The following is a 25,357-nucleotide window of genomic DNA, read 5'->3' on the forward strand; positions in this document are numbered from 1 at the left end:
TACCACTTTACATAACTTACATCTGTTTTCACATATGCAAAATGAAGATTTAGATTATAATGGTTTTAATATCTTTCTTCATTCTTCTATAACCAAAGGATCTTATTACCATTGAGAAATCCTGTTACAGGAGATGTACCTCTAAGTCATTAAGATGCATACACTGTAACACACAAACATAATTATGCTAATGCAAAAATAATCTTTTTATATACAATTCTGAACTATCTGAAAAATTTAAAATCTGATGACAAGTTTTGAAAAAGTAATTTTTTTTTCATCACTTGATTCTAAAGCTGGAGAAATATCACCTACTAAAGGGAAAACTGCTTTTTTGCATTGCCCATAATCACTGTATCTCTGCATTTTTTGAAGTTTTAGTTAAAGTTGTGGAATGAATATGAATGTGCCCAGGGACAGAAAGAAAACATAGAATTGCCTAGCTAAACAGAGAATCTTTTGTAAAACTTAACTGAATTCTTACATTTTGAAATTTTCACTACAGAAGAGAAATTTAGAAATTTTGTGACTTTAGGTCCATGAAAACTTGAGTGCCCATCATAGCTCACCATTTCTAGAGAGACCAGAAATGGTCTCTCTAATGGTCACATGGTCTCTCTAAACCATTTTGTCCGTAAAAGGGAAAAAAGGTACTAACTTTGTAAAGTTGATGACTAAACTAGAGCTGTATGCATCAACATGAATTCATATAAACACTGACACTGAGAGAAAAAAGCAAGTTAAAGATAAGTATAGTATCATCATTAAAACATATAAAAAGATAATTTTGTTTCTGAAAAAATACACATAATAGTAATATATATAGAGAGAAAAACATAGAAAACATATATTTATGTATAGTAATAAAAACATTTGAAAATGCATGGGAATAATAGATACCAAATTCAGGATACAGTTATCTTTCAAGAGGAAGAAGGGAGATGTATATAGAGGGCAGTGATATCAATATATTTGCTTTCTTAAGCTGAGCACACTGGTGCTGTTAGTCTTAATCAACTTTTTATTGGTGTTTTCATTTAAAAAATGGAATTTACCAAACAGTAAATTCTATGACTGAGGTAACATGTGTAAAGCATCAGGAACAAAAAAGAGGGTTTAACAAAGATAACTATTATTCTGAACTTTGGGTTTTCCCAAGAAAATCTTGACTACTAGATAAAAGGGAAACATGTTTACTCACAGAAAGAAAAAAAAAAAGCTTCTGCCAGGTGGGTTCTCTAAACCCTGGAGCTTGGTGATTTTGGAAGATATGTTTTCTTTCAGTAGATGAACTTTCTATGAGAGCTTTTATCTGGAGGTTATTTAGCTTTATTGTTCCCTCAAATTTACTATGGATTTCTACGACTAAATAAAACCCAAGCATAACGTAAACACTCCTTGATGCGAAATATCTCCTTTACCAGTGTGAGTGTTGTAGTAGGTTACATTGTGGACATTTTGAAAAACTTTGCCTTCCTCTTCAGCTCAGCAATTTGTTAAAGCTTACTCACCTTGATTTGAGTATGAACGTCTTTACTACAATCCCTCCTGCTGTGTTGAACATGCCTGCCCTTGAGTGGCTTGATATGGGAAGCAACAGACTCGAACAACTTCCTGATACTATAGAAAGGTAAAATAACTTTTTTTTTTTTTTTTTTACTACCGAGAGATGTGTTGAAGCCATCTATGACAACAAACAAAACAAAGGAGACCCGAGAGAGAATCATTCACAATAGACCTGTTTAGTGCCACTTCGGATTCCATCTCTGGTCCGGGGAAGTAAAATCCCACAAGCCATGGGGTGCAGACCAAAAAAAGGAGGGGGCATGAGGTCAGGGACAGAAAAACGGACTTTCTGAGATCAACAAATGGACAAGAATATGCCACAATAACAACATTGCTTAGTGCCTGCTCTGTGCAGTTTAAAAACTGATTGAGGAAACTGATGTAGAGATGTTAGTGAATTGCTGAAGATCACAGTAAGTGTGACAGCTATGATTTGAACCCAGGCACCTACACCCTCCAGTGGCTCAGCTGTAAAGAATCCGCTTGCAATGCAAGTGATGTGGGGTTTGATCCCTGCGTCTGGAAGATCCCCTGGAGAAGGAAATGGCAACCGACCCCAGTATTCTTGCCTGGGAAATCCCATGGACAGAGGAGCTCGGTGGGCTCTAGTCCCCTGCGGTCTCAAAAGCATCAGATATGATTTAGTGACTAAACAACACTTGCACCCTGGCGTGAGTCCACGCTGTTAAACAATATGCATACTTGCCTTGCTCTAAATGGGCATATTAATAATTTCTGAGTTTGCTTTTGAGATTCTAATTCAGATTAGATAACATTTTAGCAGTTCTCCAAGATAATCCTATGAAATAGTGAAGAATTGTAGAATACCTTGATTTCATTTCTACTACTACATGAGAGTTGTACTGTAGATGGAGATTAGCTCCCTGATCCAGTTTCCCTAAAATCAGGTAATGTAAAGTCAGTTAACTCGGGCAGACTGGTTAAACGAGATATTATACAGTATGACATTAACATTTTTTTTAAGTTAGTAAGAACCAGGGTTTTTATATTATATGTGATTAATCACAGAAACATTTTTAATTCTTCAGAATGCAAAATCTACATACATTATGGCTGCAACGGAATGAAATAACATGTTTGCCAGAAACAATCAGCAGTATGAAAAATCTGAGTACTCTTGTTCTCAGCAACAATAAACTGCAAGATATTCCAGAGTGTATGGAAGAGATGACCAATCTAAGGTAAAATTTGTAGACACAGAACTCACATGTTCCTTTCTGGCTGCAGAACAAAATAATATGAAGAAATTGTTAAGAATAGATTTGAGTTCTCATTCACATAAATAAATACATTTAAAAATCTCTTCCAACTTTGAAGTGCTGTAATTTATAAATAGGATTCATATAATACTTGCCTAAATTACTCAAGAACCCTTGAAACTAAAACAGTAGTGGGATTTATCAGCTTTAAGGAATGCCCTCTGTTGGTGACATCTTCCTGAAAATCATCTTTATAATTGCTAACAAACTTTATCCATGATATAAACACCAAAACCGTAAGAACAGTGATTATTTTCCTTCTAAATAACTACAAATGGACACAGGCAATGTTAAATATAACTTTTTACTAAGTTAATTACTAACAGATCTTCCTCAAATATCTTCCAAAACTTAACTTCCTGACAGTGAGCATAAGACATCAGAATTCATAACAAATCCCGCAACTTTCAACAGAATCATTCATTTATTTAGCAACTATTAAGCCCTGTACCTGGTGGTAAAAATACAATGATAGATATACTTTTAAAAATATGCAGAAAATTTAAGTTCATAGCATTAATTGTACTTTTGAGATGCATTGGGATTGCTTTTGCAAGTTAAATCATACCACATTAAACATATGCTATGGACTAATAATTGCTTTTACAAGCTTGAAAAATAAGTTGTCTAAAGCTAATATTTTTTTCTTCTAGGAAAGAAACTTAAAGATTCTTGGGATATATCACATCTCACCAAGATGTTCAGTTATTGAAACCAGTTAAAAAAGAGTAATTTAGTATATTATCATTTGATCTTTCTCCAGGAAAATAAATGTACACTTCTATGGCACCTATAAAAATACTGTTTTTTGGTGAACTGCTAGGTTTGTCAACTTCCGAGACAACCCATTGAAATTGGAAGTAACACTTCCTCCCAGTGAAAACATAGATGAGGAAGAGGAACGGGAACTTTTCGGCCTTCAGTTTATGCACACATATATACAGGAGTCACGGAGAGCAGGTAGGAGATCTGTATATAACACAGGTTAAAAATTCTTTTTAGTAATGTGTGTATGTATATATGTATATACATGAATTCCTTTATAGACTTTTCATTCCATCTTACCTTTTCTGTCAAATCCTACTCTCTTAGTCAATATTGTTGAAGGGAAAAAAAAGTGAAATTTAAATGTGTTCACAATTTTGATAAAGCCTTGGAGAGAAAGGTTGTAAAAATATAAAAAGTCTTTCAAGTAGAGTCAGGAAATAAATTTCTCTGGTCAAAAACTTGAAGCACGACTAAGTGAATGATGTAATTCTTAAAGCTTCACTGCCTCATTCTATCAGTTTGTTATGTCAGTAATTCATTAAACACTACCTTCCCTACTGTTTCCTCTTTTTCTGTAATAATCCACAAATAGAAAAAAAAAATTGACTAGGAAAAAGAGAAAACATTTTGCTATTGTGCCTAGGAGTCAAATATATCAAGAGAACATAGATTTTAGCCAATAGTTAAAATGTGAGTTTCTGATGTGTAGATTTCAATCACTGATAATTTAGAATTAAAACCTTTTTGTTGCTTTTTTTAACTATGGAAGGAATGACTTAACCCAAAGGGAAGAGGACAAAGGGCATAGTTATGTTAATAAAAAATAAGCAATAGGATAGTAATAGAAAACATTGTTTTATAATTCACTAAAATGTGAAGAACTTTTGAGTTAAAAGACAGAATTTAGTTACATCTTCAGTTATTTTGAAGAGCAGGTATAATCAAGCAAAAGGTAAAGAGTATTTTCAGCTGGAAAAAATATTTTTACCAACATCCAAGGGAGGTCATCAGATCTGTTGTAGCAAGGTTGCAGAAACAGTAACATGGAGGATAGATTGGAGGAAGATATGTAAAAAATTTGTAATAGTTTGGGACCTAGGTTTGGATAGCAGAGTATAAGTATACAGAAGACAGGTAGGAGACAGAATTGACTGAATGAAGATGAGAAAAAGGAGTCCAGGATGAATCTGGTTTTGGCTGGAACAACTAGATGACTGGTGATGCTGAGATGGGGGAAATGAAGTATAGAAGCTGGTTTGGTGGTAGAAGTGGAACATGAACTTCAGTTTCTTTTTTACAATGTTTATTTCCCCCGAAGGGGGGTGCACCGTTCCTGGAAGTACTGCAATACCAGGTCGATGCGTGAAGTGGACGGAGCAAGCTCCTATTCCAACTCCTAGTTCCAAAAATCCATTTAATATATTGTCCTCGGATAGAGGACGTATCAGATATTAAACTGATAAGAACAGATACTACACTTGATCTTAGCCAAAAGGCCGAGAAGCGATTGAACTTCAGTTTCAACACAGTGTATGTGATGTACCTGTGGGACATGCAGGAAGAGGTAGTTATGTAGATCAATCTAAAGTTTAAGGAGTTTACTGAACCTGCAAATTTTGCCGATCAAGAAACAGCTCCTATGTGTATCCCACATATTCACTGTCTCGTGTTATCTTAAGGGAAATAAGCAAGGTTGGGAAAAACAATAATCTTTACCCAGAGCTGGCATGTAGATCTATAGCAAGTACTCTGTGGCTTATCTTCCCAGAGAGTACCCGGTATTACTGTCAGAAACATTCATTAAGCTCAATGGGCCACAGGACTTCATCAGTGTAATTCTTGTGTGCATATGCATGCTTTATGAAATATAACAGAGATAATGTCTGTTGTAGAATATCTTTTTATTTCCGGGCATAAACTGTTGAATGAAGTAAAACAGACTGTTATGACACAATCAGCATGGCCTAACTCAGCAAAACTGGGGTGAATTATTACAATGTATTGTCATCTTCCTTTATGGTCTCCATTTGCAGGCATGAGTAGCTAATTTAAAAAATGATCCAACTACTTTATTTTAATAATATTTGACATAGAACTTACAACAAGAGAAAAAAGGTTACAACTTAAACAGAGATAATAAAACCAAGTCTGTCATTAAAAATATTTTTATGAATTAGTGCTATTAAAAACAATATTTATTAAGTACTTACTCTGTACTTAGAACTCTTCTAGGCATTTTAGTATGTTATCTCACTTAATGCTCATATGACAACCCTGTGAGGTATTATCTTCATCATCCCCATTTCAAGAGGGGTACTGAGGCACAAAGAGATCAAGTAGTAGGGATTTGAACTTAGGCAGTCTCATGAGATACATATAAGACTTAAGTAGAAAGGTCAGAAAGTAAAAATGTGCTAGACTTCTAATTTACAATTAACATACTCATAGACCTACAAATACTAGTTATTTAAGAATATCATTATAGTATCTAAATTAGTAATTCTGGATCTTTATCTTGGCAAATGTACAAGATTAAGACAATTTTTACAAATAAAGCAGAAATAAACCAAGGATGAGATGAGGAAAAGACTAACAGTCCTACCATATGTTTGGTTTAATGTTTACTTGTGCATAGAAACTGCTTATGAGCTGAGGCCCAAAAGTGAGGTTTTTGGTATCACTATCTAATTTCCACTTTAATCCATTCCCAAACAGTAGAGAATATACTTGTAACTGTCCTTACATATGTAAAAATGACCCATTAAAAGATACTGATGCCGAATTAACTTCAGAAGTTATTTACAAATTTCAATTTAATTTGTGAATTAGGCTTATAAGTATCCTTTTGGAAGTTTTAACTAGATAATTATCCAATTAAAAAAATGAAGTGAAATAGTTCTTTTCCTTGAAAACACCTCTTTAGTTTTAGTGTCTGTCATGGATAAATTTTGATAATATATAAATACAGGTATGGCTCTTGAAATCTGAAGATAAATTCATTAATTGAGAACATTTCTGTATTTATTTGCAAGAGAAACAAATAATCACAATTAATTATTCTTTTCAGATCTGCCTGGACGAAAAATCCATACACAAGCCAAATTCTCAGATTGGTCCTTGTTATAAACTGATAATTGATCATTATTATATCTTGAACTTGAAAAATAAAAAGTATTAAATAGAACCAAAGGAAAATAAGTTTCTAAAATTAATGCAAATAGTGAATGTACGAGTTACATGTTGGCACGTATGTGTTTCAGGTACCCACGTCAACTGCTCGACTCCTTCCCCAAACTCCATAGATGCTGATGGATAATAGAATTCAAGATGCCCTGCTGAAGAGGATTGCTTTGGGAACTTGGTGAATTCTCTAATGTTTGGATTTCTAAAGTAAAAAACAAAGTCATTAACTAAGTTCAATGAGGCCACAACATTTTTAAAGTTCATATTATCTGCTATTTAAATGATATTTCCATGAATATAAAAATACAATTAAAAAAATTTTTTTTGGTGGAAGACAGATGTTGTTCAAAATTTCTTTCCTATTAAGCACTTGTTTCTGGTGATGAAGAATGATTTGGTAAAGCAGTTAACAATACATTTTCCAAAGACACCAGAGGGTCTATATAGTACTGTAAAGCAGGACTGAAGCCTTTCTGCTGTAAATACTTGATTCGGCCTTGGTCAATCAGCAATTTACAAAGATGCCCTATTTTCTTCTTTTCTTCAACAGTAAGAAACCTAAATTGAATAAACACATATAACACATTATTAAAATTCTGTAAAACCTTATAAAAATTATTTTAGCTATTCCTAGTTATTGACAAACTGCTAAATAACCCACAGTATGTTCTAGGTGCTATGTTTCATGCTTCAAGGATACATTTTATTAATGCCATAATAAAGGTGTGTGTATTTCAACTTATTCTAAAATTAGATGGTAAAATATATTTTCAGGAATGAATTTTTGGCAATATTCATCTAAAAATAAAGTACAGCAATGATAAGGTATTTCTGCCTAGTGCTGCGCACTTCAAAGTAGTCACTCACCCAGGCAAACTCTCAGGGCTGTCATCAGTGATTGTGTATCCTCCATCATCATGTTCTTCACTGCCATCATTCTGTTTACCTCTTCTTTTTGTGGAAATATCTGAAGCTTCCAAAGACGTTTTTCGCATCCCACAAGTCGCCCAGCTACTCATTCGCTGGAAATAGTGGAAATCCACTGCTCCAAGGCCCAGAGCCCTGAAATATTCTTTGCCCACATAATGTCTCCAATCACACCTGTGGTGACAACAGAGTGCAATAACAATGCCAGCCACAGGGGTCCACTTCTCTGGGATATTTTTTTCATTTCCTTCCTTGGCCAAAGTGTTAATTTCTTTTTCTGTTTTATCATTCTTTATGCGTTTGGCTAAAGGTTCTTCATTCCTTTCCTCACAACTGGCAGCATAGGTTTCAACCAAACATCGTAATGCAAGATCTGCAAACACAATTATGTGGCCCCCCAAACCACATCATCTTTAAAAATAAGTATATTTTACATTTATTAGGCAGTATGGTTTTTAAAAGCCCAACAACAAAAACCTATTTAGCTTTATACTTGTGTTAATATCAACTTTGTTCATATTTGCTCTTTTCTCATTATTGAATAATTTTCTCTAACAATTTATTCTGCATAAAGTCAACTCCCCCCACCCCAAAAAAACTATGTGAAGCTTAAGATCTAAAATTTGTAAAACTTTTAGTTCAATTACTCAAACTGGCTCTCATTTTTCTTACCCTTGATGAGGAAATGACTTGCAAAGAAAAAAATTTGTGTTTTCTACATATATATTCAAGGGAAGTTTTGAGCTTAAAGAACCCAAAGAAAGAAAGAATAAAGGCATCAGCTAAGCATCTGCTGAAGCTGACATTCAGGGTCAGTCTTGAAATGTAAGATGTTCACAGCAAATAGTGAAGAGTTAAGAAGAGGGTCAGAATGTGGAAAGCAGGCCTCACTGGAGGCTCAAAGTTTAATCTGCCAGAGTCACACAACAAAGCTGAACCCTGTACTATTTGATTTCAAAGCCCATGTTCTGTCTACTTTATCATGCTACATCTGATGGATTCAAGTTTAAGACAACACATCTTAACATTTCTTCGTTTCCCCTAGAATTTTGATAATCATCTTCTAGTGGGAGGTTTCTGAGTCCTTCCTAAGCAATTCTAAAAAGATGAGCAGCTTTAGGAAAAGAACTATAATAGCTTCTGTAAATGACTGATTTCCTTTCTGGATGAAATATAACCCAAAGAACTTTAAGGTCCCACCCCCCCCTTTTTTTTTTAACATCGTTCAGTTGTGTCCAACTCTTTGTGACCCCATGGACTGTAGCCTATCAGGCTCCTCTGTCCATGGGATTTCCCAGGCAAGAGTACTGGAGTGGGTTGCCATTTCCTTCTCCAGGGGATCTTCCTGACCCAGGGATGGAACGCAGGTCTCTTGCATTGCAGACAGACGCTTTACCATCTGAGCCACCAGGGAAGCCCTTATCACACAGCATTTACACATAAAACTCTTAATTCATCCTGCAAAGTGGCCAAAATGAGCAACTAAATAGGAAAGCTCTAAAACTGGATATAATACAGGGCAAATGCTAAAGAACTTTAAGGTCCCACCCCCCCTTTCTAACATCACTCAGTTGTGTCCGACTCTTTGCGACCCCGTGGACTGTAGCCTACCAGGCTTCTCCGTCCATGGGATTTTCCAGGCAATAGTATTGGAGTGGGCTGCCATATCCTTCTCCAACTAAGAAGGTTAATGAGTTACAAACAAGGGATTAAAACTACTGAAAAGAGACTCTTTCATGCTAAAACTTAATGCGTTCATCTCAACATTATTAGTATGTTTACATACCTGTTGCCACACCACACAGATGCTTTCCAATTCCTACCACAGGTAGTTTTTCTTTGCTTAGCAAAGGAATCTTGTCTGAAATGAAATAAGAACTAAGTTAGTTCTCTTGTGAGATAAGGCATTAAGTTGGCTACCAAAGAGAACTAACTAGAATCTTTGAATTTTAGGGCCAAAAGAGGCACAAACAAAAAAATTCTCACTTTATAGCTTAGAAATAAGAGGCTCAAAGATGTAGTGACTTGATAAGTAACACAGATGACTACTGATATGGAGAGAAGTAGTTAAAAAGTTTTTTGTTTTCCTCTTCTTCCCATCTTATCCCCAGCAGGTCCTTTACTCCTATTTTAAAGTTTCTTGATTTCTTAGGCCAGGGCTATTCCATATTGACTCAGGACTTTACCCTGCTGAAGCCTTATTTTGCTAACTATTATTATCCATTGATAAAAGGACTCAAAAATTTCCCTACTAGGTTTATTTTTCATAACTAATATATATGACAAATACACATGAATAATACAACCAACATTTTACATTACACAATATTATATACTCAATATTATCATCAAACTAAAAATACAACTTTTATTGTATCTGGAATAAGATATAATCTTATATAAGAGTAAGACATTATTTTAGCTTTTCACACTGTTCTGAATAAAATAGTCATAATAGTAGTATAAAAGTAAAACCAAAAAAAGAAAAAAGACATCTACAGGGTAATGTAGCTAAATGCAGAACACCACAGTTATGGCTTCCGTTTCCAACACCCCCAACCCCCTCACCATCCAATTCATTTTCCTTTTTCTAAGTTTCTGAAATGAAAAGTATGTTTCCCCCTACAAGTTCAGCTATAGCACCCAGCACAGTTATTTGTCCAATGGAGGTCCTTAGTAAATATTTCAAATTTTCTTTTGCTTGCTTTCAGATGGTATCACATGCTAGAAGAAATTGGTAACAAGTGGAACAGTTTGCCCATGTAAAGTGATTCAAGAAACTTATCTATCAGAGTGAAGAGAAAGGGTGTCTAAGCAAGCTCTAACGGAACTGGGGGCATCAGGAATTTTGGAAGAAGAGCTGAGACAGTTATGAATAACAGTGCACTGGCAGAAAGTCTATTTAAGAAGTAGTCAGATCCACATCTCATAGCCACCTGATGATGACCTCTTTACCAACTGGTGGAAAACTAGATAATTCTCTGAAGCAATTAAGACAGGAGGTCACTGGACTGAAGGACGGTAAGAAGTGGGAAGTTGTGTGTGTGTGTGTGTTAGTCGCTCAGTCACGTCTGACTCTCTGACCCTGTGGATTATAGCCTGACAGGCTCATCTGTCCATGGAATTCTCCAGGCAAAAATACTGGAATGGGTTGCCATTCCCTTCTCCAGGGGATCTTCCCAAACCAGGGATCGAACCCGGGCCTCCCGCATTGCAGGCAGATTCTTTACTGTCTGAGCCATGAGGGAAGCCTGAAGTGGAAAGCTGATGTGTGGTAAAATAGCAGGATTAAGTGAGTATGCAAATGGATGAAGCTCTTACTCCTCACTGGGTCCCACAACATTAGTAACTAGACTCTCACCCTCTAGGCAGGTGATCAAAAAGTGTTATTTGGGGAACCTGACCAGTCCAAGAGGAAAGATCATGTTTTAGACAAGTTACTTCAAACTGGAGCTTGAAGTCAACAATTCCACTTGAAGACTCAAGAGTTCATAGTCCCTCGATCCTCACTAAGAACACACCATCAAAAAGCACAGATGCTTGAGCAGAGCCTCTCAGTTAAAAAGACAGACCAAAACAAATGGAAAAGAGCAAATGAGTAAAGACAGACTATAAAGGGAGACTACTTCTTAAAAAGCGTATGCTAATATTCTCACAAAGATACTACAATTCTGAAAAGAAGAACAGTTAAAATAACAAAGAAATTCAGAGAAAAAGATCTTAGAAATTAAAACTATGATAGAAGAAATTAAGTTGAAGAAATTTGCAAAAGTATAAAAAAAAAAAGATACAGAACAGAGAAGTAAAGTCAAGAAAAGAAGAGAACTATTTCAGGTCTAATAACTAAATCATAAAAGTTCTCCCATTAAGGGAGAAAAGAAAAAAATGAAGCAGAGAAAATTAAGAAAGAAAGAATGCAAAGAAATTACCCAGAATGCAAGGAAATTTCCCAGAAAGCTGAGAATACTGGAATCTCTAAATCAGGATTTCTTACCCTTGGCATTATTAACTTTTGGCTCCAATAATTCACTGTTGTGAACTGTACTGTACCTTATAGGATATTTAGCAGGACTCTGGTCTGTATCCATCTAGCCAGCAACATGTCTACTCTTGTGACAACAAAAAATATCTCAGACATTGTCAGTTCTCCCTGAGGGCCAAAACTGTCTTTAGTTGAGAACCACTGCTCTAAACAGAAGAGCACCCCAAGTGCCCAGCACAACAGATACAAATATGACCACAGGACACATCACTGTGGAAATATAAAACTGAGGACAGAGAAAAGAGCCTATACATCTCTAGAAAGAAAAAAGGAGGTGATGTACAAGGGATCAGGACTCAGAACAGCACTGAACTTTTGAACAACAATACTAATGGAGTAACAGTTTCAAAGTTCTTAGAAAGAGAAAGTGAAAGTGAAAGTCAGTCGTGTCCAACTCTTAGTGAACCCATGGACTATACAGTCCATGGAATTCTCCAGGCCAGGAAACTGGAGTAGGTAACCTTTCCCTTCCCCAGGGGATGTTCCCAACCCAGGGATCATTGCAGGCAGATTCTTTACCAGCTGAGCCACAAGGGAAGCCCCAGAAATAGAAAAGATCCAGCCAAATCAAGTGTAAGGGTAAAGTTAAAAGATATTTTCAGACAATGCAAGGTATCAAATTTCTTTCTAATGCAGGTGTTTCTCAGGAAGCTACAGAGGAGGTCTTTGCCCAAGAAGAGTAAATCAACAGAGGAAGATGTGGGGTTAGATGTAGATAAAGAGAGAATTCCCTGGAGGTCCAGTGGTTGGGACTCCACACTTTCACTGCTGAGGATCAATCCTTGGTTGGGGAACTAAGATCCCAAAACCCATCCAGGATGGCCAAAAGAGAAAAAAAAATGTGGAAAAATAAATTTCAACCTACAAGAGTGAAGGGAATCCCCAGGATGAGAATGAAGAGTTTTAAGGTTGACAATTGTGCCCCAGGACCAGAAAAGAGCACGCCCAGTCTAGACTGGAACAGGTCTGAAGGATCCAGGACAGAACTTTTCAGGAAGATGGCAACTAACAGAATACTTGATAAATGTATTAAAATAATTTAAGACAATTAAAGTGCAATTTTTAAAGTTATACCTCTTTAAAAAAATTGAAGTATATTCGATTTACAATGATGTGTTCATTTCTACTATACAGCAAAGTCATCAGTTGTATAAACATATATATATATTCTTCTTCAATATGGTTTGTCAGGGGACATTGAATATAGTTCCCTGTGCTATACATAAGACCTAAAATACATTTTTAAAAGACCAAGGAAAAAAAATTATAAATTATCTACTAACTCAATGAACGAATTTTATTTACTATATGGGACAATGGTGGGTTGCATTACAGGGCTGAATTAAAATTAGCAGAAGAGGTTGCTGGCATATGTTTGTATTATTTTTATTCTAAATAATATGAAAAACTAAAAAAGGTACAAAAAGTGCATTAAAAAGTATGATTAAAAAAAAAAGTATGATTCATGGGTATGTGTGTGTGTATGAAATAAGTTCCATAGAGATGGGTTATTTCTTTGGTACAATTTAAAATTGTGGGAGAGAACTAGTTCAATTCCTTAACAGTTTTGGTAAAGTCATGTTAACAATGGGCAGAAGGCTAGTGTATGGCATGAATAAACTCAGTAATTCAACAGCACAAATAAGCAAGATAAGGGCATATTATCAAAAATTTAAACTATTCTCTAGTATGACATTTCATGTCTAGCTGATACTGAAAAACAATTTCTTAAGAGTGTCAACCCTCATCCTATTTATATGTATCTAAATGTTAAGATATAAAATTCTATATTAAAAATGGATTAATCTTTGTTTTTCCTGAAGCACTGTTCTGCCTGATTGGATTTCTAAGCAACCCTCAAGAATTTGAAAATTCTATGATTTATGGAAGAGCAACTGAAAGTTATGCAACTTACTCAAACACAAGTGTTGAATATCAATCTGAAGTCTTTCAAACACTGAATTTTTCTTTCTGTGTTTGCCATCTACCTGTATAAATAGAACATTATTATAACAATGGGTTTCATATAAGGGAAAAAAAAGCTTTATGAAAATAAAAAGATTTCTTTTAGTTTTCAAAAGTCAGAGCTAATAATTTTCCATTTTATTTTTTAGTATTTAAAAAGCAGAATTGTTAATTGTATATTCTGTGACAGAAAATAACAAGTCCATGGGATTCTCCAGGCCAGAATACTGTAGTGCGTAGCCTTTCCCTTCTCCAAGGGATCTTCCCAACCCAGGGATCGAACCCAGGTCATCTGTGTTGCAGGTGGATTCCTCACCAACAGAGTCACCAGGGAAGCCCAAGAATACTGGAGTGGGTATGCTATCCCTTCTCCAGCAGATCTTCCCAACCCAGGAGTTGAACTGGGGTCTCCTGCATTGCAGGTGAATTCTTTACCAGCTGAGCTCCCAGGGAAGCCCTCACATTTTTACAAGCCTTGAACATTTTATAAATTATAATGTACACATTATTTCCTTTAATTCTAAAAATCCCCAATTCACTGATGAAGGCATTAATGTTCATAGATGTTAACTGACTTACCTAAGATTATTTGCCAGTTCCTTTATCTTTATCAGGCCCTAATACACTGTTTGTGGCTTGCTTCTCTTCTTACTCTCCCCAAAAGATCACAACCATTCTCATCTATACACATACACCCAAGACTGATAAACCTACACTGTGGCCCAGACCGTTCTGAGGAGCACACACAAATCCAACTGTCCAACAGAAGGTTCTACTTCAACAGCAGACTCATCCAAAACTGAACTCATTACTTCTCCCTCTGAACTGTATTCTTCTCCTTCATCCTGCCACATCCCTGTCTGAGGGAAGAACACCACTTAGTCATTGAAGGCACAAAAGGACACCAGAAGTAACTCCTCCCTCTTACTTAATAGTCTCAGGGCTCCCACTATCATTACATTTCTCATATTCTTCCCTCCTGTCTCACTGCAACATCCTTAGCTCTGGCCCATTTCTTACCTGGATCATAGGATAGTATCTTATTACTAATCTCTCTAGTTCAAGTTTCATACTCTTCTGATACAGCTTTAATGGTACTGCTAGGATGAACTTTTAAAACTCCATTTACTCCACCAATCCTTATATACGCCTTAAATCTCTTCTTTGCTGCTTCCTTCTCCTCAGGAAACCTACACTGAGGCTGGTGTTCTATCTTCTCATAGAATCTCTTCCATCATCTGGTACTTATCACTTAGCGTAATAAACCAATATGCTTATAAAACTGTTCCATTAGATGTAAGGTTTTTGAAGACAAGAATTAAATCTTGTTTCCACTGTATCCCCAGCATGTAAAAGGATAAAGTCAAACTCCTTCCATAGCATAAACTATGACTCCTTCCAGGGTCTCTCCCACCTCTCCCATCTCACTGTTGAACTCTACTTCACACCATGTACTTCCATCACCCAGAAATGTTTCTGTGTTCACCTGTCCTTTCAGGCATTTGGTTACACTGTTCTTGCTTCCTAGAATGCTTCTCAAACCCTGTATCTAGCAAATACTCACTTTTCAAGACATACCTCAAATATCATTTTTTCTATGTAGCCATTTATCATCACTTCCCTGCCGTAAAACTTGTCACTCCCTCCTTTGAACGCACACTGTATTCTGTGCAGCATCTTCCCCCTGCTCCCATATTTTAACACTGAAAAAAAAAAAATCATTTATCTATTTGTCTCTCCCTTCTAAATCTAAGTGGGCTTCCCTTGTGGCTCAGCTGGTAAAGAATGTGCCTGCAATGCAGGACACCTGGTTTGGTTCTTGGGTTGGGAAGATCCCCTGGATAAGGGAAAGGCTACTCACTCCAGTATTCTGGCCTAGAGAACTCCATGGACTGTATAGTCCATGGGGTCGCAAAGGGTCGGACACGACTGAGCGACTTTCACTTTCACTCTAAACATAAGTAATAGAAATAGGGACTCTCATCTTATTTGACTTTATCTACTCAATATCTGTCATGGTTCTGGTGGTATGCTCAATAATTGTTTACTGAACAAACAGTAAGTTTCAGAGGTAGGTAAGGACTCAAGACTTTTAATTCCGAGCTTGAGCTTGGCTCTTTCCACCTATCTTCTTGTCTTTGTTATTTTAAGATCTCAGATCAATGAACTATCAAAATTTAGATTAAAAAACTTACCTTTAGTTTGTCACCAATAAAATTAGAATAAAAAACTACAATCAAATAAACACAAAAAACTCATTTTCTTTTAGAGGCTTTTTTTCTTAAGTGCAAATAAAATCTGGCTACAAATATACCACAATGGTTTCACTTACCTTGAATCTTGTGGTCACCTTTTCTACTAGGATGAAGTGAACTTTTTCAGCATCTTTTAAGGCAATATCAACCCAATGAGATAATTTTCCCTTTCCTGCTCCAAATTCAACAAAGCATCTTCTTGGACCAAGTAACTTTAAATTTTCAATGTTACCTAAAATAGAAGCCTGCAAACTTCACGAGATTATTTTATAAACTAGAAAAAAAACATCTGGCTCAAATGGAAAAACAGCAAGACAATTTCTGTATAGGGCACCACGTTCACAATGATAATTTGTCTTTGGCTTTAAAGTTTCTCTCCTGCTTTTAAATACTTAACATGCAGTACTCAGAACCCTACCCATGCCAAGGACTTTCCATATATGTTTGGACAACATTGTTTGAAATGGAGATTCTGTACCATGAAAGATAATCTAAACAAAGTTTCATTAATACTATATTTAGAAATAACAGAATGTTAGCTTCTGACAAATGAACAAAAAGGTCATTTTTAGTAGAGTTAGTGTGGCTTAAACATACCTGCTGTTTCAGATGTTTGGCTGCAGAATCACCATTTTTAGGGTCATTAAGGGCATCATGCAATGCTGGATGGGACATAATTTGATCTTTAAGTGTGCAGTTCAAACCTGTGCCAAATAAAAGCACACAAGTCTAAACAACCAAGTGTGAAACTGTAGGGTTCTAAGCAATGGTAGTAATATCTCTTAAACCAGAGGAATTTCCCTTCTCTAGGGGATCCTCAACCCAGGGATTGAACCTGGGTCTCCTGCATTGCAGGCAGACTCTTGACCGTCTGAGCCACCAGGAAAGTTCAACTCATATACCACCTGATTATTCTAATAAAATTTAACTTGCAAATTTAGGCAGACTTACCTTCACTTGCTTTTCTCAATTTCTTAATTAAGTTTTCCAGCTGCTCTTCAGAGAGAGATGAAATTGGAACCTATATACAAAAATGGGACGTGAGCTGGTCTGGGAACTGATAACATTGATTCTATAAGAAATGCATTCTATGTTAAAATAGTTAACTTATTTCAAAAATTGGAACAATAACTGTAAGCTTATTTACAGTGTGGAGATGCTCATGAACACCTCATAAAATTAAAAAGTCAAGTACTTACTAATTGATCCGGTATTTCAGTTTCATCTTTTAAGCCTGCATTAATATCTTGAATAAAGAAGTCCTTAACAAAAACAAAATGATAACAAAAGTCATTAATGTGAAGAGTTCACAAAAATTAAGGTGAAAAACTGATTCATCCCTTCTAATACTCTTTTTTTTCCTTCTAATACTCTGTACCTGCCACTTTCTCTTTCTTTCATTCATTTATTCATGAAAAAATTATTCATAAATAATTACTGAGTGACTAGTCTGGTCCTTAACTTGCTTTACTTGCTGAGGATTCACCAGAGTGAACAGAATGGACAAAAACCTCTGTGTTCCTGTATCTTACAGTCTAGTGAGATGGCTATCTGAATAAACATTTATAGTCTAAAGAAACTCATTAGTAATTTCTATTAACATTTTTACCTATCTCAAGCATAGACTGAGGATGTCAGTTTTGCTAACTGTTAAAGCAAAAACAAAGGCCCAACTACAAATGGCTGTTTATCACATAGGTAGCATGACTACAAACAGATATGGAAAAATATTACAATGGTTTAAGTCTGGTTTCTTCTATTTTAAAGTACTAATTAAAACAGAATATAAAAATGTCCTGTGATACTATGTTGTGTAAATTAACATAGTGAGATATTTCTAGTCCATTTTCAGAGACAGGAAGACTCTAAGTAAGGATCTAGTTCAACATATTCAATAATGAAAATGTTCTATATCTGCCCTAGCCAACATGGTAGCTGTAGCCTTGAAATATGGCTAGTGTGACTGACGAACCACTTTCATTTTGCTTAATTTTAATTAACTCAAATTTAAATAGTTACACATGGCTAGAGAAGGAAATGGCAACCCACTCCAGTATTCTTGCCTGGAGAATCCCACGGACAGCAGAGTCTGGTGGGCTGCTGTCTATGGGGTCGCACTGAGTCAGACATGACTGAAGTGACTTAGCAGCAGCAGAAGCTATATATCAGACCATGTAGATATAAATGAATGAAATAGTGTAACTTTTTACAAATTCTCTTTTGAAAGTGAAAACAACTCCTGAGATATTATGCACAGTAATAGGCTTTAGTTATACAAAAAGCAGAAAAGTAATGTGTGGATGGTGGGTTGCTACTTTTACTTATATGGGTAATAAGAGAAACTAGTGATTAAGTGGAACAGGTTAGAAAGTGGGTATTAGAATGTTTTGTTGGATGACTGAAAAATCTATAATAGAAAATTATTAATAGTTACAACTATTAGTAAAGTAAAACCTGGGTTTCATGTTATACATAGTGTACTAGACAAAAACTATTTTGCATTTCTTTTCTCTATCTCATCATCCCACTGCTTTTCTCCCTTTCCTTTTTACTGTGTCCCCAGCATGCAGTGAAATCTGTGCATGGGTATTCCATTTTTTTTTTTTTTGGCCCAGTGCCACTCAGCCTGTGGGATCTTAGTTCCCCAACCAGGGACTGAACCTGGTTCTTTGGCAGTGAAATCATGGAGTCCCTAGCACTGGATCACCAGGAAATTCACAGGGGTAGTCCAGTTTTAATAAATTCACTTTTTCTCTCAAACCGTTCCCAGAACACATATTCAACCTGCTTGCTTTAACTAAAGTCTAACAGGTAAGGAAGAGAACCTCCATGCCTGTCAAAGTGAAAATGTTAGTTGGTCAGGTGTGTGCAACTCTTTGCAACCCCAAGGAATGTAGCCCGCCAGGCTCTGTCCACGGAATTCTCCAAGATAGAATGCTGGAGTAGGTAGCCATTCCCTTCTCCAGGAGATCTTCCCAATCCAGGGACTGAACCCGTGTTCCCTTGTGGCTCAGATGGTAAAGAATCTGCCTGTAATGTAGGAGACCCAGGTTCAATCCCTGGGTTGGGAAGATCCCTTGGAGAAGGAAATGGCAACCCACTCAAGGATGCTTGCCTGGAGAATTCCATGGACAGAGGAGCCTGATGGCTACATGTAGTCCCTGGTGTTGCAAAGAGTCAGACACTACTGAGAGACTAACAGTAACACTCCTGCATTGCAGGCAGGTTCTAAAGAACCTGTCTGAGCCACCAGGGAAGCCAGATAATCGCCATGCATACTTGAAAGTAAAGGCAACATTCTTTTTACCAAGAGGCTAACTAGGGATAGTCATCACTTTTCTACTACACATCTTAACATAAAAATTTTTTTCTTTTTAAACTTATGCCATCTGGCCTACTGGTTCTCAATTAGGAGGCATTTGGAAATGTATGGGGATAATTTGTTGTCAAAATGACAGTGCTGCTGGGACTTCCCTGGTAGTCCAGTGGTTGAGAATCTGTCTGCCAATGCAGGAGACAGATTTGATCCCTGATCCAGGAAGATTACTATCCAGGTGCAGGACCTGTGCTCTAGAGCCTGGGAGCAGCAACTACTGAGCTATGTGTCACAACTACTGAAGCCTGCGCACCCTAAAGCCCGTGCTCTGCACAAGAGAAGCCACCGCAATGAGAAGCTGGCATACTGCAACTGGAGAGTAGACCCTGCTCTCCACAATTGGAAAAAACCCCACACAGCCACGAAGGCCCCGAATAGCCAAAAAAATAAATAAATAAAAAAATAAATAAATAGAATTATATATTTAAAAAAAGGATTTAGTTCAAGTGTTACTCTTTCTGGAAAGTCTTTCTTGAATCCTTAGATTTAATTTTAATGCAAGTATGTGCTCTTATCACATGTACACTTACTTCTTTCATTGAACTTAACAGTTCACTGAAGACTGGGATCATATTTTATTGAAATAAACTTGTATGCTAATGTGCTAAGTTGCTTCAGTTGTGTCTGACTCTTTTTTCCCCTGTGAACTGGGGCCACCAGGCTCCTCTGTCCATGGGATTCTCCTGGCAAGAATGCTGCAGTGGGTTGGGTTGCCGTGCCCTCTTCCAGGGGATCTTCCTGACCCAGGGCATGAACCTGTGTCTCTCATGTCTCCTGCACTGGCAGGTGGTTTCTTTACCACTAGCGTTGGCACTAAGTAAGTATTTTTGAATAGATAAACTGTGGAATTACTCTCTGAGTATTATTTTTGTTGCAAAAACATCTGTTACCTGAATTAGGACTCCTAGTGGATTCACAGTCTAATGTCCTATATACACTCAGGTGTATTTACCGTATTTCAGTCTCCTGAAGCAAGAGCTTTGTTAAAAGCTCATATTTGTAATCTACTAAGTATATATAAATATTACATAGCACCTATTTTACCATTCAATTTTACTGACCAAACACTTACAGGTTTCGGCTTCTCTCTTGAGTTACACTTTTTCAAATGCTTTGCTAGTTGATCTTCATATACTGTGCTAAATTTAAAGAGAAAATTATTTAAAATAAGACTATGATAATCACTGTTTCTAGCACAGAAAAACCCTTCTCCAACCCATACTTACTGTTTTGGATCTAAAGGACACAGAATTCTTTTCCGAGCATTTTCTTCCTAGAAACAACCACCAAAAAAGAACATATTTACTCTAACAATATATCAAGTTTATTGCTTACAGATACTAGATACAACTTCAGTATAATCATAAGCTTATGCTATCCCAAAACAAGATTAAGGAAACCTTAAAGGCACATTAACAAAACACTCCCAAAATCAGATCATCAAGTTTAAATTTCTAGTGTAATGAGATATCACCTCGTACCTGTCAGAATGGCTATCATTAAAAAGAACATAAACAACAAATACTGACAGTCATGTGGAAAAAAGGAAATCCTCATTCACTGTTGGTAGGAATGTAAATTGATACAGTCACTATGGAAAACAGTAAGGAGGGCTCTCAAAAAACGAAGAATACAACTACCACATGACCTAGCAATTCCACCTCTGGGTACATATCCATAAAAACACTAATTCAAAAAGATATGTGTACCCCAATGTTTACAGTAGCATTATTTATAATTGCCAAGATATAGAAGCAACATTAAGTATTCATCAACAGATGAATGGATTAAGATGATGTGGTACACATACACACACCACACACACACACCCCTATGGAATACTATCCAGCCTTTAAAAAGACCGGAATTCTGCCATTTGCAACAAAATGGATAGACTTGGAGGATATGGTCATAGAAATAAGTTAAACAGGGAAAGACAAATAGGTATGATATCACTTATACGTGGACTCTAAAAAAATACTCCTAGCGAAAATAAGAAAAAAAGCAATAGACTGACAAATATACAGAACAAACTAGTGGTTACCAGTGAAGAGAAGAAAGGGGAGAGGAACATTATAGGGGCAGAGGATTAAGAGATACAAACTATTATGTATAAAATAAACTACAAAGATATATTGTACAACACATGGAATATAGCCAATATGTTATAACCACTGTAAATGGAGTATAACCTTTAAAATTGTGAATCACTGTATTGTATCTCTGTACCCTGGTGGCTCAGACGGTAAAGCGTCTGCCTACAATGTGGGACACCTGGGTTCAATTCCTGGGTCGGGAAGTTCCTCTGGAGATGGAAATGGCAACCCACTCCAGTACTCTTGCCTGGAAAACCCCATGGACGGAGGATCCTGGTAGGCTACAGTCCATGGGGTTGCAAAGAGTCAGACACAGCTGAGCGACTAAACTTTCACTTTCACATCATCTATACTTCAATTAAAAAAAAAACCTCTTGTGTAGCTGGTTTAGGTATATATGAGCAAATACTGCTTTGGATAACATTGATCTACAGATTATAGAGAAAGATAACCTTTCTCTATAGAAAGAGAAAGTTACAGAGAAAGCCAACATATGTAATTTTGAATCTATGACAGCACTGACCAGATATACACTATTATTCTAGGGACCACTAAAGAAAAAAAATGCTGCCAGTTTAAATTATGACATATCATTGATATTAAGAAATATTCTGATTTTAGAGATGCTAAAATGTGTGTGGGGGAAAAGTGTATCTCAGACACAACAAAAGACAGATCTTCCTCAACTCATGATGGAATTACATCCTGATAAACCCATTGTAAGTTGACACATTCTCAGTCAAAAATGCATTTAATACACCTAGCCTACCGAGCATTATAGCATAACCTAGTCTATCTCAAATGTGATCAGAACACTTAACAGAAGTCTACAGTTGGGCAAAATCATCTAAAAGCCTATTTCATAATACAGTGTTGAATATCTTATGTATTTTATTGACTAATGTACCAAAAGTGAAAAACAGATGGTTGTGTGGGTACAGAATGACAGTTAGCATATTAGTTGTTCACCCTTGTGATAGTATGGCTGACTTGGAGCCTTGACTCCCTGACACTGCCCAGTACTGCATATCACTAGCCCCAGAAAAGATGAAAAATTCAAAATTCAAAGTATGCTCTCTACTGAATGCCCACTGCTTTTGCAGTATCATAAGGCCAAAGAATCATAAGTTGAACCACAGTCAGTTGGGGACATCTATATGGTCTTTTAACCATTTGGTACGTGATCATACTCTACTGGCTTTGTAGCTTTTGGTACAGAATAATAACATCCTATTCGTTTCTAAGTTACATTGATTTAACTACATGTACTCAGAAAAAATAAAGGAGTTAATAGTTAATAGTGTTGGCAAGTCTGTATAGTATAACAGTTAAAATCAAAGGTCAGTCAGACTGCTTAGATTCCTAATTTTTCTATCAGTTCCTAACTATCAGCTCCTAACTCTACGATCTGAAGTCTTACTGCCTCATCTGAAAGATAATAAGGTATCTTACCTCTCAAGGGTTGTAAAAATTGAGCTAATAGGTTTCAAAAGAAATGTTAGCACAGTGCTGTTCATACAGTAAATGCTGTGTTCATTACTAGTATTAACAATTTCTTTTTCAGTTTATTTCAGCTCTGTTTTGCCTCCCAGTGTATCCACAAAACTATGTTCACTGAATTTCATGAACAAGTTAAGAGACTTTTCAATATCTTTTGAAGATATAGCACATATTCTTCCCTATTTGCTGGCTTTAAAGTCTAAACTCCATGAAGGAGAAGACTCTATGTTAACTTCCCAAAGTCTAATGATAAGTAGGGGAAAGTACTTTTAGAATTTGTTATTTGTTAGCAACAAGGCTTCTCAACCTTGGCACTACTGTATTTGGGGCTGGAAAATTCTTTTTTGTGGGGGCTGTCCTGCCCACTGTAGGATGTTTAGCAGCATCTCTGGCCTCTAGCCATTAGATGCAAAAGACAGTTTCCAGCTGTGATGATCAAAATGTCTTCAAACATTGTCTGGGGAGGCTATATCACTCCCAAATTAGAAACAATGGGTAAAAATAAGTACAAGTTGTCTCAGCCATATATGACACTTAAGAAAAAAGAGATGGAAACAATATACTCAATCATAACAAAAATTAAAGATTCAGTGAAAGTGTCAGTTGCTCAGTGTGTCCCCCTCTGCAACCTAATGGGCTCTGTAACCCACCAAGCTCCTCTGTCCATGGAATTTTTCAGACAAGAATACTGGAGTGGGTGGTCATGCCTTTCTCCAAGAGAACTTTCCAACCCATGGATTGAACCTGGGTCTCCCGCATTGCAAGCAAACTCTTTAATGTCTCAGCCACCAGGCAAGCCCAGGATACCCTAAATTGAAAACTAAACCATAGTCATTGAAAGTGTTTCTACTTGGTGCTTTTCAGTCCTTTTTCAAGAGATTAATAACATGATGTCATTCCTCTTCAGGAATATGGATTACCCTGTAAGGATCTAGTCATACTCTACTATTGTTTCCATCTGCTGTCATCTTCTGGACGTCTGCTTAAGGTGAAATACCAGGTCTTATAACAGGGAGAACAAAATCCTCCTGCAATCATAAAATTCATTTTTCAATCAGGGGATGTCTGCTGGTCCTCTCAAAATACAACAGAAAGTGTACTTCAAAGAGTTCCTGTAAGTCACAGGTCACAGTCACAGGTCACAAGAAGAATAAGCTTGTTTCAGTACACTTCATTCCAGGCAAGTATCAGCTAAAGCAAAATATGAATTAGAGCTACAGCTAGGAGGGATCAGTAGCAGATAAGGGGTTCTACAGTGTTATCTGTACTGGATATTGCCTAGGAGGATAAACCATCTAACAAACAAAAATAATGTAAATAATACTGGATATTCAGAAGGCATGAAATCAAATGCTTTTCTCTATGGTTTAATCTTCCTAAAACCTATGAAACATGCTCTTTTTCTAAAGCATTATGCTGATCTTGTTTTTTATTTTTATATCTTGTTTTTTAAATGCCCTGTCACATATACCCTAAAGAAATACACATACATAAAAGTATATGCTGCTTGACAATACAATCATATGTACAATTGAGCAAAACTGTACACTTTCTGTTCTCAATTTTAAAATAATTCATTCTTACGTGTTTTTTAAATCTCTCCTTCCCCTTTTCAGCAAAGTAGTTACTAGTTGCTTTCAAAAGATTGTACGTCTAAATAAAAAATTTTTAGAAGTTTCTCTCAACCGCATTCACAAGACGTGATTATCGTTCACGAAACAATGAAAACACAATTAGTGAAACCTTGGATTCTTTCTTTGATTACTCTTCTTTCTAAACCACCATTTCCCATCAGGAAGGCGGAGAGTGAGCCGAGCGCAAGAAGTGGTAGTCTGCGGTAAAACTAAAATCTAGCATTACCATGAGTTGGTATCAAGATAAACGGGTCACTGCTGGCGCTTTACTTAAATAAAAGAAAACACTGCACTTCACTACGGCTCTCTCCCTAGGGAGGCCAGTACTGCGTTTATCACAGGAAAAGCTGCAAAATCCAAGGGACTGAAGCAGAAATCTGTCAGAGGGGAGGTGCCGGACCAGGAAACTTATTTCCGACCCTCGAGAGGGTAAGGCGATACCAGACCTCCGAGGCTCCAGCGTGTTCACCACAGAACCTTTTTCCGGCTGCCACCACCATCCTGCAGAACCGCTTCTTCTTTTCCACAAAATAACCGCATCGCCCCTCTTCTGGAAAGGCAGTTCCATGCGGCGTCAGCGCAGAGGCCGCCATAATTCAGGGCTTACTCCGGGTGGCAAGCATTGATGGGCTGAAGAAAAGAAAAGTTCTCAGGTTCACTCGGGTCCCTTTCCCATAACAAATATGGCTGCGGCAGCTCCCGCCACGCAGGATAATGCCATGCCCGGAACTTTACCACCCCAGCTTCGTAAAACCGGAAGAAGTT

General features: G+C 36.7%; 2 protein-coding genes and 1 non-coding gene across 11 annotated transcripts in view; 1 reads left to right on the forward strand and 2 right to left on the reverse strand.

The window, feature by feature from the left end:
* The window catches only part of LRRC39 (leucine rich repeat containing 39), a 34,592-nt gene extending 14,622 nt beyond the window's left edge, over nucleotides 1-19,970 (forward strand). For 2 of the 8 annotated variants that reach the window (XM_065908074.1, XM_065908102.1), the window contains exons 6-9: nucleotides 1,485-1,630; nucleotides 2,616-2,768; nucleotides 3,670-3,806; nucleotides 6,875-7,625. In XM_065908074.1, the coding sequence (XP_065764146.1) occupies nucleotides 1,485-1,630; nucleotides 2,616-2,768; nucleotides 3,670-3,806; nucleotides 6,875-6,930 (492 nt within the window). In that variant the 3' untranslated portion in view covers nucleotides 6,931-7,625. The other 6 variants (XR_010659509.1, XR_010659510.1, XR_010659513.1 and 3 more) reach the window with 6 other exon arrangements.
* LOC136156529 (U2 spliceosomal RNA) lies at nucleotides 4,932-5,122 on the reverse strand. Its single transcript, XR_010661067.1, has one exon. It is a non-coding gene; the product is annotated as a U2 spliceosomal RNA (small nuclear RNA).
* TRMT13 (tRNA methyltransferase 13 homolog) lies at nucleotides 5,499-25,315 on the reverse strand. Of its 2 annotated transcripts, XM_065908060.1 has the most exons (11): nucleotides 25,039-25,315; nucleotides 20,589-20,635; nucleotides 20,435-20,501; nucleotides 17,186-17,248; nucleotides 16,938-17,007; nucleotides 16,584-16,690; nucleotides 16,064-16,231; nucleotides 13,682-13,754; nucleotides 9,511-9,585; nucleotides 7,665-8,097; nucleotides 5,499-7,355 (listed from the first exon to the last, which is right to left on the reverse strand). In XM_065908060.1, the coding sequence occupies exons 1-11, from the start codon at nucleotides 25,183-25,185 to the stop codon at nucleotides 7,160-7,162; spliced, it is 1,446 nt and encodes a 481-aa protein (XP_065764132.1). In that variant the 5' UTR covers nucleotides 25,186-25,315; the 3' UTR covers nucleotides 5,499-7,159. The 2 variants fall into 2 exon arrangements, with proteins under 2 accessions (XP_065764132.1, XP_065764140.1); XM_065908068.1 differs by lacking the exon at nucleotides 5,499-7,355 and having other exon boundaries at nucleotides 7,673-7,898.
* Nucleotides 25,316-25,357: the final 42 nt, after the last annotated feature.

This window comes from Muntiacus reevesi, chromosome 1 (assembly GCF_963930625.1).
Source record: "Muntiacus reevesi chromosome 1, mMunRee1.1, whole genome shotgun sequence".
Lineage (NCBI taxonomy): Eukaryota > Metazoa > Chordata > Mammalia > Artiodactyla > Cervidae > Muntiacus > Muntiacus reevesi.

Coding starts and splice junctions, on each gene's coding strand:
- TRMT13 (XM_065908060.1), bottom strand. CDS start 25,185: ATGGCGGCCTCTGCGCTGACGCCGCATGGAACTGCCTTTCCAGAAGAG. Junction 16,691..16,937: donor ATTGAGAAAAGCAAGTGAAG/GTAAGTCTGCCT, acceptor TATTTGGCACAG/GTTTGAACTGCACACTTAAA. Junction 13,755..16,063: donor AGGTGACCACAAGATTCAAG/GTAAGTGAAACC, acceptor CTATTTATACAG/GTAGATGGCAAACACAGAAA.